Here is a 16,834-nt window from a genome sequence, read left to right as displayed (position 1 = left end):
GATCCCTTATTGATGTCACTTGTTAAATCAACTTCAATAAGTGAAGGGGAGGAAACAGTTTAAAGAACGATCTAATAAGCCTTGAGACATGGATTGTGTAATAGGCACACATACATGTCTTTGAACAGGGTATGGTAAATTATCACATTTTATTGGTCACATGCGCTGAATTCAACAGGTGTAGACCTTACAGTGAAATGCTTACTTACGAGCCCGTAACCAACAATGCAGTTTAAAAAAATACGGATAAGAATAAGAAATAAAAGTAACAAGTAATTAAAGAGCAGCAGTAAAATAACAACGGCGAGACTATATACAGGGGGGTACCGGTACAGAGTCAATGTGCGGGGCACCGGTTAGTTGAGGTAATATGTAGATAGTTATTAAAGTGACTATGCATAGATGATAAGAGAGTAGCAGCTGTGTAAAAGATATGGGGGGGGGGGTTAGGGCAATGCAAATAGTCTGGGTAGCCATTTGATTAGGTGTTCAGGAATCTTATGGCTTGGGGATAGAAGCTGTTTAGAAGCCTCTTGGACCTAGACTTCGCACTCCGGTACCGCTTGCCGTGCGGTAGCAGAGAGAACAGTCTATGACTAGGGTGGCTGGAGTCTTTGACAATTTTTAGGGCCTTCCTCTGACACCGCCTGGTATAGAGGTCCTGGATGGCAGGAAGCTTGGCCCCAGTGATGTACTGGGCCGTACGCACTACCTTCTATAGTGCCTTGCATTCGGAGGCCGAGCAGTTGCCATACCAGGCAGTGATGCAACCAGTCAGGATGCTCTCGATGGTGCAGCTGTAGAACCTTTTGAGAATCTGAGGATCCATGTCAAATCTTTTCAGTCTCTTGAGGGGGAATAGGTTTTGTCGTGCCCTCTTCATGACTGTCTTGGTGTGCTTGGACCATGATAAATCATTGGTGATGTGAACACCAAGGAACTTGAAGCTCTCAACCTGCTCCACTGCAACCCAGTCGATGAGAATGGGGGCGTGCTCGGTCCTCTTTTTCCTGTAGTCCACAATGATCTCCTTTGTCTTGATCATGTTGAGGGAGAGGTTGTTGTCCTGGCACCACACGGTCAGGTCTCTGACCTCCCTATAGGCTGTCTCGTCGTTGTCGGTGATCAGGCCTACCACTGTTGTGTCATTGGCAAACTAAAATTATGGTGTTGGAGTCGTGCCTGGCCATGCAGTCATGAGTGAACAGGGAGTACAGGAGGGGACTGAGCACGCACCTCTGAGGGGCCCCTGTGTTGAGGATCAGAATGGCGGATGTGTTGTTACCTACCCTTACCACCTGGGGGTGGCCCGTCAGGAAGTCCAGGATCCAGTTGCAGAGGGAGGTGTATAGTCCCAGGGTCCTTATTGATGAGCTTTTAACCTGTTGGGTCTAGGGGGCAGCATTTGCACGTCTGGATAAAAAAATGTACCCGATTTAATCTGGTTACTAATCCTACCCAGTAACTATAATATGCATATACTTATTATATATGGATAGAAAACACTCTAAAGTTTCTAAAACTGTTTGAATGGTGTCTGTGAGTATAACAGAACTCATTTGGCAGGCAAAACCCTGAGACATTTTCTGACAGGAAGTGGATACCTGATGTGTTGTATTGACTTTAAACCTATCCCATTGAAAAACACAGGGGTTTAGGAATATTTTGGCACTTCCTATTGCTTCCACTAGATGTCACCAGCCTTTACAAAGTGTTTTGAGTCTTCTGGAGGGAGATCTGACCGAACAAGAGCCATGGAACGATGATGTCCCATTAGACACCTGGCGCGCGAGTTCATGTTGGGTACCCTCGTTCCAATACGTTATAAAAGAGTATGCATTCGTCCACCTTGAATATTATTCATGTTCTGGTTAAAAAAGGCCCTAATGATTTATGCTATACAACGTTTGACATGTTTGAACGAACGGAAATATATTTTTTCCCCTCGTTCATGACGAGAAGTCCGGCTGGCTTACATCATGTGCTAACGAGACGGAGATTTTTGGACATAAATGATGAGCTTTTTTGAACAAAACTACATTCGTTATGGACCTGTGATACCTGGAAGTGACATCTGATGAAGAGAATCAAAGGTAATGGATTATTTACATAGTATTTTCGATTTTAGATCTCCCCAACATGACGTCTAGTCTGTATCGCAACGCGTATTTTTCTGGGCGCAGTGCTCAGATTATTGCAAAGTGTGATTTCCCAGTAAGGTTATTTTTAAATCTGGCAAGTTGATTGAGTTCAAGAGATGTAAATCTATAATTCTTTAAATGACAATATAATATTTTACCAATGTTTTCTAATTTTAATTATTTAATTTGTGACGCTGACTTGACTGCCGGTTATTGGAGGGAAACGATTTCCTCAACATCAATGCCATAGTAAAACGCTGTTTTTGGATATAAATATGAACTTGATAGAACTAAAAATGCATGCATTGTCTAACATAATGTCCTAGGAGTGTCATCTGATGGAGATTGTAAAAGGTTAGTGCATCATTTTAGCTGGTTTTATGGTTTTGGTGACCCTGTCTTTGACTTGACAAAACATTACACACAACTCTTGTAAATGTACTGTCCTAACATACTCTAAATTTATGCTTTCGCCGTAAAACCTTTTTGAAATCGTAAAACGTGGTTAGATTAAGGAGATGTTTATCTTTCAAATGGTGTAAAATAGTTGTATTTTTGAAAAATTTGAATTTTGACATTTATTTGGATTCAAATTTGCCGCTCTTGAAATGCACCTGCTGTTGATGGAGTGCACCACGGGTGGCACGCTAGCGTCCCACCTAGCCCCAAGAGGTTAAAGGGCACTATGGTGTTGAACGCTGAGCTGTAGTCAATGAACAGCATTCACAAATTATGTTTGTGAGAATGCTATTCATTAATAGGTGCCAGGCACACCGGTTTGAGCGTGTCAACATCTGCAACGCTGCTGGGTTTTTCACACTCAACAATTTTCTGTCTGTATCAAGAATGGTCTACCACCCAAAGGACATCCAGCCAACTTCACACAACTGTGGGAAGCATTGGAGCTAACATGAGCCAGCATCCCTGTGGAACGTTTTTGACACTTTGTAGAGTCTATGCCCTGACAAATTGAGGCGGTTTTGAGTGCAAAAGAGAGTGCACCTTAATATTAAGAAGGTGTTTGTAATGTTTTGTACAATCAGTAAGGCGGCAGGTAGCCTAGCAGTTAGAGCGTTGGGCCAGTAACCGAAAGGTTGTTGGTCCAAATACCCGATCCGACAAGGTGAAAAATCTGTCTATGCCCTTGACCAAGGCACGTAACCCTAATTTTCTCCAGGGGCACCGTACTACTAGGGCTGACTCTGTAAAACAATTAGGGTTGACCCCAATTAGTCGCTTTTGTAGAGAAGTAGCAAATAAACATATTGTTTTATGGCACACGAGACACCTGTCTGGTTCGCGCCCATCTCAGTGAACTAATCCATTGCGGAGGCCAAGACTGTGGCTAAGATGCACAATGCATGTCTCTCTCTAGAATGTGCTCTCTCCTGCAAATTTGTGCACATTCATTGTTTCATAACTACATTGTGTGAGTTGTCTGTGTTTTGATTTAGTGTGTATCAATTACCCATTACATACAGTATATCACCAATAGTACATTTACTGTTAATTGCTATCATTTCTATTCTAAAATGTTTGTTTGGTTACAGTAATTTCTGTTAAATCATTAATTTGTCATCAGATAAGACCTTTTGTGCCTCTACTACTCTATCATAGCTTCTCTTTCACACAGCAACATGTTTGTTTTCCTTTTTGTCAATCTACTTCAGTGTCATTCAGTTATTTTTATCATCCCTTGCTGCTGCTTGTACTTCTTCCCTTCTCTCACTTCCTTGGCTGCTCTCTCAATAACCTTAAGGGGGGCTTGTTGCATGATATCTGCTCTGTAACAGAAATGCATTCATATGCATGACACAATGCAAAAATACTATTTGTATTATGCATCAAACTGACAAATGTAATCATAATTTGTATGGGGTATGATAGCCATTGGTTCAACTTAACCCAGGCAAACATTTTGACTATATTAGCCCATACAGCTACAAGGATGCACTTTCATGCTATGTTTAGGACCTCATCTCGTAGCTTATAGAGACCCCAACTGATTTATAAATCAATCTAATTCAGTTTAGATACAAGCATCATGAAATCTCTTAACACAATAAAGTCATTTGACTTTGTGAAAATCTTTTTTATTTTACCTAACTTGCTAACCACTTTTTCCATGTGGGATTTTCCTTTATAGATTCCATGAAATTATGACCGCTTCCTAAATATTTCGTTACATTTATTAATTTTGTTTCCTAGAAACAAAGGGTTGCTCAACTAACTCTTTGGCTTAACTTACCTGGCACTCTCCCCTACATAAAAAGTTGTCTAAAGTGCATACAGATCTGGGCTATAATGATCTGTCTGATAGGATTGTGTGTCAAGGTTAGGGTCAATTCGAATTGATGTCAGTCTATTCAGGGAGTAAACTGAAATTCTGAAGAATGTAATCTATTTTCATTTTTTATTTTTACCAAAAAGCAGAAGCTATTTATCTGAAGTGACTTCAACTAAATTGACCCCAACCCTGATGTGTGTGTTGTCATAGCTCTTCTTTTGAGCCAGGCAAATGTTGTGTATGAGAGATGGAGAGGAAATGATAAGGCTGTGAAAGTGCCTTCAGAAAGTATTCATACCCAATGACTTATTCCACATTTTGTTGTTACAGCTTTAATTCAAAATGGATGGGGGGGGGGGGGGGGGGGGGTTCTTACCCATCTGCACACTATACCCCATAATGACAAAGTGAAAACATGTTTTTTTAAATATTGCTAATCTATTGGAAATGAAATACAGAAATATCTCATTTATATAAGTATTCACACCCCTGAGTCGATACATGTTAGAATCACCTTTGGCAGCGATTAACAGCTATGAGTCTTTCTGGGTAAGTCTCTAAATTGGCAGATGGCAGTTTAAAGTGACTCATGCTATTTATTTGCATATCCGATTCGAATCTGTTATTTTTTCCTGCAGTCTGAACAGCCAAAAAGCACATGGAATCGCATATTTCAAGCCACATTTCAAACCAGCTTTGTAGGTGGTTTGAAGTCAAATACAAATCTGATTCCTGGCCATGTGACTTGTTTGAATGGTCAAATCTGACTTATTTGCCCTCAAGTTGTTTTTCGACTGTTTTTCGACATATCTTGTTGCTTGCTAGGTATTCTGACAGTTTGACAAGCACATGTGGTAGCTAACTAGCTTGATAATTGTTTACAAACAAATTTGTGAATGTGCTAGGAAACTAAACAGCTACCTAGCAAGCTAGTTGGCTGTTGTGGCTAGCCAAAAAGGACTTGTTTTGAAAGTTGGGTCGTCTTATCCTTTCAAGGTTTAAAAGTGTTCTTACTCTATGATTTGGAACATTCAAATTGCTACGTAACTTCTGAGTGATAGGAAGCACAAGCACCACCACAAAACAGCCTATACAATTGCGCACACACCAATTATTACTGTGACAACTAGCATAGCCTTGTCAGCAAATGACTGCTGTCAGAACACACACATCCAATTTGGTCACTTGTAATTTGCTGTTTGGACAGTCAGTAGTCCAACACGGATTTGAAAAACAAACTCATTTGAGCATTAAGGCTTGCGGTGTGAAAAAGGCTGAAGAGCTTTGCACACCTGGGTTGTACATTATTATTTTTACAATTCTTCAAGCTCTGCGAAGTTGGTTGTTGATCATTGCTAGACAGTCATTTTCAAGTCTTGCCATACGTTTTCAAGCCAATTTTTAAGTCAAAACTGTAACTAGGCCCGTCTGGAACATTCAATGTCGTCTTGGTAAGCAATTACAGTGTATATTTGACCTCGTGTTTTAGGTTATTGTCCTGTTAAAAGGTGAATTTCCATTTAGTTTTGTTTTTAAAAAATCCCTAGTTCTTGCTGATAGCAAGGATACCCATAAATCAAATTAAATCAAATGTATTTATATAGCCCTTATTACATCAGATGATATCTCAAAGTGCTGTACAGAAACCCAGCCTAAAACCCCAAACAGCAAGTAATGCAGAAGCACGGTGGCTAGGAAAAACTAGAAAGGCCATAACCTAGGAAGAAACCTAGAGAGGAACCAGGCTATGAGGGGTGGCCAGTCCTCTTCTGGCTGTGCCGGGTGGAGATTATAAGAGAAAATGGGCAAGATGTTCAAATGTGCATAAATGACCAGCATGGTCTAATAATAATAATCACGGTAGTTGTTGAGGGTGTAACAAGTCAGCACCTCAAGAGTAAATGTCAGTTGGCCGATCATTGAGAGTATCTCTACCACTCCTGCTGTCTCTAGAGAGTTGAAAACAGCAGGTCTGGGACAGGTAGCACGTCCGGTGAACAGGTCAGGGTTCCATAGCCACAGGCAGAACAGTTGAAACTGGAGCAGCAGCACGGCCAGGTTGACTGGGGACAGTAAGGAGTCATCATGCCAGGTAGTCCTGAGGCATGGTGCTAGGGCTCAGGTCCTCCGAGAGAAAGAAAGAAAGAATGAGAGAAAGAGACAAAATTAGAGAGAGCACACTTAAATTTACACAGGACACCGGATAAGACAGGAGAAATACTCCAGATATAACAGACTGACCCTAGCCCCCTGACACATAAACTACTGCGGGGGGGGCCGGACAGGAAGACCACGTCAGTGACTCAACCCACTCAAGTGACGCACCCCTCCTAGGGACGGCATGGAAGAACACCAAGTAAGCCAGTGACTCAGCCCCTGTAATAGGGTTAGAGGCAGATAATCCCAGTGGAGAGAGGGGAACCGGCCAGGCAGAGACATACAATATCTGTGGGATCAGCAGAGGCATTATGGCAAGCTTAAACAAGTGCAGGAGTAAAAATGTGCTTAACAAGTCACATAAAAAGTTGCACTGACTCTGTGTGCAATAATAGTGCTTAATAGTGTTGAATATCCCTTTGAGCATGGTGAAGTTATTAATTACACTTTGGATGGTGTATCAAGACATCCAGTCACTACAAAGATACAGGCGCCTTTCCTAACTGAGTTGCCAGAGAGGAAGGAAACCACTCAGGGATTTCACCATTTGCAAGATTAGCAAACTTGGGCATGACATGCCAGCAACAAATGTTGACACTACACATCCAAGTATATCTGACCAAATTATGAGACAAGCATTGTAATTTTGAATTCCGTAAAGTGAGTGTGGAAGAGGTGAAAAATTGTCTATCGACAGTGACAAGGCACCGGGGTCTGACAACGTCGATGGAAAATTACTAAGGATAATAGCAGACGATATTGCCACTCCTATTTGCTATATTATCAATTTAAGCCTACTAGAAAGTGTGTGTGCCTTCAGGCCTGGAGGGAAGCAAAAGTCATTCCGCTACCTAATAATAGTAAAGCCCCCTTTACTGGCTCAAATAGCTGACCGATCAGCCTGTTACCAACCCTTAGTAAAGTTTTGGAAAGAATTGTGTTTGACTAGATACAATGCTACAGTAAACAAATTGACAACAGCAGGCTTATAGGGAAGGACATTCAACAGGCACAGCACTTAGTCAAATGACTGACTGGCTGAGAGAAATTGATAAAAAGATTGTCGGGGCTGTTTTGTTAGACTTCAACACTTAACAAAGAGCTGCAGTTAGTTTCAGAATAGGTGGCAAGGAATAAGTTAGTCCTAAATATTTAAACTAAAAGCATTGTATTTGAGACAAATCATTCACTAAACCTCAACTAAATCTTGTAATGAATAATGTGGAAATTGAGCAAGTTGAGGTAACTAATCCAGTAACCCTGGATTGTAAACTGTCATGGTCAAAACATATTGATACAACAGTAGCTAAGATGGAGAGAAGTCTGTCCATAATAAAGCGCTGCTCTGCCTTAACAGCACTATCAACAAGGCAGGTCCTACAGGCCCTTGTTTTGTCGCACCTGAACTACTATTCAGTCGTGTGGTCAGGTGCCACAAAGAGGGACTTAGGAAAATTACAATTGGCTTAGAACAGGGCGGTATGGCTGGCCGTTGGATGTACACAGATAGCTAACATTAATAATATGCATGTCAATTTCTCCTGGCTCAAAATGGAGGAGAGATTGACTTCATCACTACTTGTATTACTGAAAGGTATTGACATGTTGAATGCACCCAGCTGTCTGTTTGAACTACTGGCACACAGCTCAGACACCCATGCATACCCCAGAAGACCGAAGACATGCCAACAGAAGTCTCTTCACAGTCTTCAAGTCCAGAACAGACTATGGGAGGCGCATAGTACTACATAGAGCCGTGACTACATGGAGCTCTATTCCGCATCAAGTAACTCATTAGATTAAAAATTTGATTTAAAAAAAAAACATGGGACAGCGGGGACTGTGAAGAGAGACAAACACAGACACATGCATACACACACACACACACACACACACACACACATATGATAGCATACGCACTATACATACACGTACACATGGATTTTGTGTTGTAGATATGTGGTAGTAGAGTAGTGGCCTGAGGGCACACACTTAATGTGTTGTAATGTTTTTAAAGCAAGTTGAGGTTATAACTGCCTTAATTTAGCAGGATTCAGTTGCAGCTAATGGGGATCCATAATAAATACAATTAACTAAGGTTTGAATACTTATTGACTCAAGACATTTCAGCTTTTTCAATTTTTATTAATAAAAAAATAGACATAATTCCACTTTGGCATGGGGTGTTGTGTGTAGGTCAGTGACAGACAATCGGAATGTAATCCATGTACTGTGAAGTCCTGTGGGTGTATACTGTATATGGAGTAACACATTTGGGGCCCTTCTTGGGAGGGCCCTTCTTGGGGGGCCATTCTCACCCAGACCACATTAGAGTAGCTGACCCTCAACTGCAGTTTTTATAACTTCATCTTCGTATGCAGTCACTTCCATGTCTAAAGGGGTTTTTCCCACTGTATACAAAATATACTATTGCTGAGATGGCGCCTTTCTCACCTTCTGTCATGTAGCCTGAGAAGCAATCCTCTGCTCGTTATAGTCATTGGTTACTTAGGAAGAGTTAAGTGAAAGAACCTGTTTTTAGATTCCTATTGTTGCGGAAATTCTACACAGGGACACTCAAAGTCAATCTTAAATGAATCATTGTTTATTAACAGTTAACTGGAGAGGTTCCAATAAACTTGATGCACCATAGTACACGTCTGTCAGGAGCTCTATCGGGGCAGTCCCATTTAGATCTCTTATATCCTGCTTACATACACGTTACATAGGCATGATTTAACTTATTCATCATTCATAATTAATTCATCATTAACATTTGGTTCATGCATGTGACAGACCAATACCTTACGAGGCTTCTTGTCTCCAAGCTGAGACCTTGAAACTGAGATATCCTTTTGTTCTCAAAACAAGGTTCTAAGTGTACTGCCAAATTGCAGATACTGATAGTGAGGATTCGTTCAATCAGTCACTTGCATGAACACAGAAATTGGTTATTAGAAAAGCACAAACGTAACATTTTCCATCACACTATGCTTGCCTTGAATAGTGCAGTTTTAAGCTCTCTCGCTTTCTTATTTGTCTGAACATGTTTATCTTTCCTAGATCATTCTCTTCCCGATTTCCAAATCAATCCCTATCAACTATCCATCTGAGAGCTATTATGCTACCTGTTTCTTTTGAATACTTTTTTCATGAAGTCATGCATCCTATATTTATACAGGTGATGCCTGTCTGATCCTTTTAGATCTAGTCTACACCAGTACCTATGGGTATGGGGTCAGAGGTTAAGTTGGTTTTAATCCTTTCTCTGTTTCTCAGATAGGAGGTGGGAAGAACATCCACCCAGTGGTGACCAAGGTGGCCGAGGGTGTTATTGAAGAGTCCAGGGCTCTGCGTCTCCAACCCTTCAACGAGTACAGGAAGAGGTTCAACCTGAGGCCCTACACATCTTTCTCTGACTTCACTGGTAAGACTATATATTTAGAGTTTTGGAAATTCCGGTGATACTAAAGGCTTCTATAGAACCATTTCCCGGCTGCATCATAAGAAGTTGCATGCGCAGTTGGTATTAGTCTTTTATTAGGATCCCCATTAGCTGTTGTGAAAGCAGCAGCTACTCTTCTTGGGGTCTACACGAAACATGACATAATACAGAACATTAATAGACAAGCACAGCTCAAGGACAGAACTGCATCAGTATTTAAATATATATATTTTTTTTACAAAAGGCACATGTATCCTACATATCAATACATACACACAAACAGTTCGTAATCAGAAACCTTTTTGTTTACGTAGCAGTGGATACGATCACATGCAAATTCAAATGCAGATCGTGTAAGTAAACTAACACTTAATCAGATGGTTATCGTCTACAACATTGCAGATGTCATGAGAGGATTCATTACCTAGCAAGCCAGGGAGGCGAGGTAAAATATCCCAAATAGAGCTAGATAAAGCCAGAAGTATAATATACTTGTTGATCATAGCTATAGCCATTAGTCTTGCTTGTTTTCATGGTCATCACTCACTCACTGTTAATTTTGTCAAGGTCTCGACATCAGAATTAGCTATCCTGCGACAGAGCTTTTTGATGTCGGGATGCGTGCGCATCAATCGAACGTGACGTTTGATGATAAACAGAAAATGGCTCTATGGAATCGGGTAAAGTCATGAATCCAAAAAGACGGCAACAACCATATAGTATTTTCTAATGCATAGTTGCTCTTTTACTAATGAAAAAGCTGACTCGTTTCGACCTCAATTGATGAAGCGTCGACAAAGACTGATTTGCGGTCGAAAGAGCACCTACAGTGCTTTCCGTATGTATTCTTGACTTTTCCACATGTTATTGTGTTACAGCCTGAATTTAAAATGTATTAAATTGAGATTTTCACTGGCTTACAATTTTTTATAAATTAATAAAAAAGGAAAGGCTGAAATGTCTTGACTTACATTTGAAGTCGGAAGATTACATGCATTAAAACTCAGTTTTTCACAATTCCTGACATTTAGTCCCAGTAAAAAAATCCATGTCTTAGGTCAGTTAGGATCACCACTTTATTTTAAGAATATGAAATGTCAGAATAACCAAATCAAATTTTATTTGTCACATACATATGGTTAGCAGATGTTAATGCGAGTGTAGCGAAATGCTTATGCTTCTAGTTCCGACCATGCAGTAATATCTAACAAGTAACCTAACAATTTCACAACAACTACCTTATACACACAAGTGTAAAGGAATGAATAAGAATATGTACATAAAAATATATGAATGAGTGATGGCCAAATGACATAGGCAAGATGCAGGAGATGGTATAGAGTACAGTATTTACATTTACATTTTAGTCATTAGCAGACGCTTTTATCCAGAGTGACTAACAGTAGTGAATGCATACATTTCATACATTTTTTTTTTCCTGTGTTGGCCCCTCGTGGGAATCTAACCCACAACCCTTGGCATTGCAAACACCATGCTCTACCAACTGAGCTACAGGGAACTCAATCTAATAAATAGTATATACATATGAGATGAGTAATGTAGGGTATGTAAACATTATATAAAGTGGCATTGTTTAAAGTGGCTAGTGATACCTTTATTACATACATTTTTCCATTATTAAAGTGGCTAGAGTTGAGTCAGTATGTTGGAGGCAGCCCCTCAAAGTTAGTGATGGCTGTTTAACAGTCTGATGGCCTTGAGATAGAAGCTGTTTTCCAGTCTCTCGGTCCCCGCTTTGATGCACCTGTACTGACCTCGCCTTCTGGATGATAGCGGGGTGAACAGGCAGTGGCTCGGGTGGTTGTTGTCCTTGATGATCTTTTTGGCCTTCCTGTGACATTGGGTTGTGTAGGTGTCCTGGAGGGCAGGTAGTTTGCCCCCGGTGATGCGTTGTGCAGACCTCATTACCCTCTGGAGAGCCTTGCGGTTGTGGGCAGAGCAGTTGCCGTACCAGGCGGTGATACAGGATGCTCTCGATTGTGCATCTGTAAAAGTTGAGTGTAAAAGTTTGTCAGGGTTTTGGGTGACAAGCCGAATTTCTTCAGCCTCCTGAGGTTGAAGAGGCGCTGCTGCGCCTTCTTCACCATGCTGTCTGTGTGGGTGGACCATTTCACTTTGTCCGTGATGTGTACGCCGAGGAACTTAAAACTTCCCACCTTCTCCACTACTGTCCCGTCGATGTGGATAGGGGGGTGCTCCCTCTGCTGTTTCCTGAAGTCCACGATCATCTCCTTTGTTTTGTTGACATTGAGTGTGAGGTTATTTTCCTGACACCACACTCCGAGGGCCCTCACCTCCTCCCTGTAGGCCGTCTCGTCGTTGTTGGTAATCAAGCCTACCACTGTAGTGTTGTCTGCAAACTTGATTATTGAGTTGGAAGCGTGCATGGCCACGCAGTCATGGGTGAACAGGGAGTACAGGAGAGGGCTGAGAACGCACCCTTGTGGTACCCCAGTGTTGAGGATCAGTGGGGTGGAGATGTTACCTACCCTCACCACCTGGGGGCGGCCCGTCAGGAAGTCCAGGACCCAGACCCATAATAGTAGAGAGAATTATTTATTTCTTTCATCACATTCCCAGTGTGTCAGAAGTTAACATACACTCAATTAGTATTTGGTAGTATTGCCTTTAAGTTGTTTAACTTGGGTCAAAAGTTTTGGGTAGCCTCCACAAGCTTCCCACAATAAATTGGGTGAATTTTTGGCCCATTCCTCCTGACAGAGCTGGTGTAACTGAGTCAGGTTTGTAGGCCTCCTTGCTCGCACATGCTTTTTCAGTTCTGCCCACAAATGTTCTATGGGATTGAGGTCAGGGCTTTGTGATGGCCACTCCAATACCTTGACTTTGTTGTTCTTAAGCCATTTTGCCACAACTTTGGCAATATGCTTGGGGTCATTGTCCATTTGGAAGAGCCATTTGCGACCAAGCTTTAACTTCCTGACTGATGTCTTGAGATGTTGCTTCAATATATCCACTTAATTTTCCTTTCCTCATGATGCCATCCATTTTGTGAAGTGCACCAGTCCCTCCTGCAGCAAAGCACCTCCACAACATGATGCTGCCACCCCCGTGCGTCACGGTTGGGATGGTGTTCTTCGGCTTGCAAGCCTCCCCCTTTTTCCTCCAAACATAACGATGGTCATTATGGCCAAACAGTTCTATTTTTGTTTCATCAGACCAGAGGACATTTCTCCAAAAAGTACGATCTTTGTCCCCATGTGCAGTTGCAAACTGTAGTCTGGCTTTTTTATGGCGGTTTTGAAGCAGTGGCTTCTTCCTTGCTGAGCGATTTTTCTGTGGATATAGATACTTTTGTACTTGTTTCCTCCAGCATCTTCACAAGGTCCTTTTGCTGTTGTTCTGTGATTGATTTGCACTTTTCGCACCAAAGTACATTCATCTCTAGGAGACAGAACCTTGATTTTCCTTCCTGAGCGGTATGACGGCTGTGCGGACCCGTGGTGTTTTATACTTGTGTACTATTGTTTGTATAGATGAACGTGGTACCTTCAGGTGTTTGGAAATTGCTCCCAAGGATGAACCAGACTTGTGGAGGTCTACAAAACTTTTTCTGAGGTCTTGGCTGATTTCTTTTGATTTTGCCTTGATGTCAAGCAAAGAGGCACTGAGTTTGAAGGTAGGCCTTGAAATACATCCACAGGTACACCTCCAATTGACTCAAATTATGCCAATTAGCCTATTAGAAGCTTCTAAAGCCATGACATCAATTTCTGGAATTTTTCAAGCTGTTTCAAGGCACAGTCAACTTAGTGTATGTAAACTTCTGACCCACTGGAATTGTGATACAGTGAATTTTAAGTGAAATAATCTGTCTGTAAACAATTGTTGGAAAAATGACTTGTCATGCACAAAGTAGATATCCTAACCGACTTGCCAAAACTATAGATTGTTAACAAGAAATGTGTGTAGTGGTTGAAAAATGATTTTTAATGACTCCAACCTAAGTGTATGTAAACTTCCGACTTCAACTGTAATTTGTTATGGCAATCCTAAATAAGTTCAGGAATCAAAATGTTCCTGAGTCACATAATAAGTTGCATGGACTCTGTCAGCAATAATACACTACATGACCAGAAGCGCTCCTATTCATCCCAAAGGTGTTCGATGGGGTTGAGGTCAGGGCTCTGTGCAGGCTAGTCAAGTTCTTCCACACCGATCTCGACAAACCATTTCTGTATGGACCTCGCTTTGTGCAAGGGGGCATTGTCATGCTGAAACAGGAAAGGGCCTTCCCCAAACTGTTGCCACAAAGTTGGAAGCACAGAATCATCTATAATGTCCTGGCATCCTCCACATTCAGATTTGTCCGTCGGACTGCCAGATAGAGACGTGTGATTCATCACTCCAGAGAATTCATTTCCACTGCTCCAGAGTCCAATGGTGGTAAACTACCACTCCTGATGATGCTTAGCATTGCGCATGGTGATCTTAGGCTTGTGTGCGACTGCTCGGCCATGTAAACACATTTCATGAAGCTCACGACGAACAGTTCTTGTGCTGACGTTACTTCCATTTTTAATACATTTGCAAACTTTTCTAAAAACCTGTTCACTTTGTCATTATGGGGTATTGTGTGCCGATTGATGAGGATATTTTTTTATCCATTTTAGAATAACGCTGTAACGTAACTAAATGTGGACAAAGTCAAGGTCCTTAATACTTTCTGAATGCACTATATAGTGTAGTTTAACATGATTATTTTATGACTACCTCATCTCTGTACCCCACACATACAATTATATGGTAAGGTCCCTAAGTCGAGCAGTGATTTTCAAACACCGAATCAACCACAAAGACCAGGGAAGTTTTCCCATGCCTCGCAAAGAAAGGCACCCATTGATAGATGGGTAAAAATGTTAAAAAGCAGACATTGAATATCCCTTTGATTATGGTGAAAAGTTATTAATTACACTTTGGACGGTGTATCAATACACCCAGACACAACAAAAATGCAGGCGTCGTTCTTACTTCAGTTCCCGGAGAGGAAAGAAACCACTCAGCGATTTCAACATGAGGCCAACGGTGACTTTAAAACATTTACGGAGTTTAATGACTCTGATAGGATGGCTCAACAACATAGTAGTTACTCCACAATACTAACTTAAATGACAGAGTGAAAAGAAGGAAGCCTGTACAGAATAAAAATATTCGAAAACATGCATCCTGTTTGCAATAAGGCACTAAAGTAAAACGGCAAAAAATGTGGCAAAGAAATAAACTTTGTCCCGAATACAAAGTGTTATGTTTGGGGCAAATACAACACATCACTGAGTACCACTCTTCATATTTTCAAGCATGGTGGTGGCATCATGTTATGGGTATGCTTATCATCATCGGCAATAACTTGGGAGGTTTTTTTTATAAAAAGAAACGGAATACAGCTATAAGCACAGAGAAAAACCTGGTTCAGTCTGTTTTCTGACACTGGGAGACAAATTCATCTTTCAGCAGGACAATAACCTAAAACACAAGGCCAAATATACACTAGAGTTGCTTACCAAGACGAAAGGGAATGTCCCTGAATGGCCGAGTTAGTTTTGCTTTAAATTGGCTTGAAAATCGTGTGCAAAACTCTTAGACTATTGACTTAGGGGTGTGCATACTTATGTAAATTAGATATTTATGTATGAAATTTTCTATAAATTTGCTCAAATTTGGGCTACGTACATGTCGTTGTTTTACTCTAGGATGCCCACAGGTCTCACAAAACTAATCTGAAGGCCCCCCGGTACCAGTCAAAAATTGTACGGAAGTACAGTATATACAGTGAGGGGGAAAAAAGTATTTGATCCCGTGCTGATTTTGTACGTTTGCCCACTGACAAAAAAATAATCAGTCTATAATTTTAATGGTAGGTTTATTTGAACAGTGAGAGACAGAATAACAACAAAAAAATCCAGAAAAAAGCATGTCAAAAATGTTATAAATTGATTTGAATGAAGGAAATAAGTATTTGACCCCCTCTCAATCAGAAAGATTTCTGGCTCCCAGGTGTCTTTTATACAGGTAACGAGCTGAGATTAGGAGCACACTCTTAAAGTGAGTGCTCCTAATCTCAGTTTGTTACCTGTATAAAAGACACCTGTCCACAGAAGCAATCAATCAATCAGATTCCAAACTCTCCACCATGGCCAAGACCAAAGAGCTCTCCAAGGATGTCAGGGACAAGATTGTAGACCTAAACAAGGCTGGAATGGGCTACAAAACCATTGCCAAGCAACTTGGTGAGAAGGTGACAACAGTTGGATTATTCGCAAATGGAAGAAACACAAAAGAACTGTCAATCTCCCTCGGCCTGGGGCTCCATGCAAGATCTCACCTCGTGGAGTTGCAATGATCATGAGAACGGTGAGGAATCAGCCCAGAACTACACGGGAGGATCTTGTCAATGATCTCAAGGCAGCTGGGACCATAGTCACCAAGAAAACAATTGGTAACACACTACGCCGTGAAGGACTGAAATCCTGCAGCGCCCGCAAGGTCCCCCTGCTCAAGAACATTTTTTACATTTTTACATTTTAGTGATTTAGCAGACGCTCTTATCCAGAGCGACTTACAGTAGTGAATGCATACATTTCATTTCATGTATTTTTGTTTCGTTTTTTTGTACTGGCCCCCCGTGGGAATCGAAACCCACAACCCTGGCATTGCACACACCATGCTGGTGTTGCAAACACCATGCTCTACCAACTGAGCCACAGGGAAGAAAGAAAGCACATATACATGCCAATGAACATCTGAATGATTCAGAGGACAACTGGG

The 16,834-nt window shown here is 41.2% G+C and overlaps 1 protein-coding gene across 2 annotated transcripts in view; it reads left to right on the top strand.

Annotated features, from left to right (window-relative positions):
- Positions 1 to 16,834, top strand: part of ptgs1 (prostaglandin-endoperoxide synthase 1) — a 47,999-nt gene that overhangs the window by 28,824 nt on the left and 2,341 nt on the right. For both annotated transcript variants that reach the window (XM_045706673.2, XM_014171594.3), the window contains one exon: positions 9,865 to 10,012. In XM_045706673.2, coding sequence (XP_045562629.1) covers positions 9,865 to 10,012 — 148 coding nt within the window. The remainder of the gene's footprint in view (positions 1 to 9,864; positions 10,013 to 16,834) is intronic.

Source organism: Salmo salar, chromosome 24 (assembly GCF_965601325.2).
Source record: "Salmo salar chromosome 24, fSalSal1, whole genome shotgun sequence".
Classification (NCBI taxonomy): domain Eukaryota; kingdom Metazoa; phylum Chordata; class Actinopteri; order Salmoniformes; family Salmonidae; genus Salmo; species Salmo salar.
The sequence above is the reverse complement of the archived record's forward strand: the minus strand, read 5'-3'. Positions and strand labels throughout refer to the sequence as shown.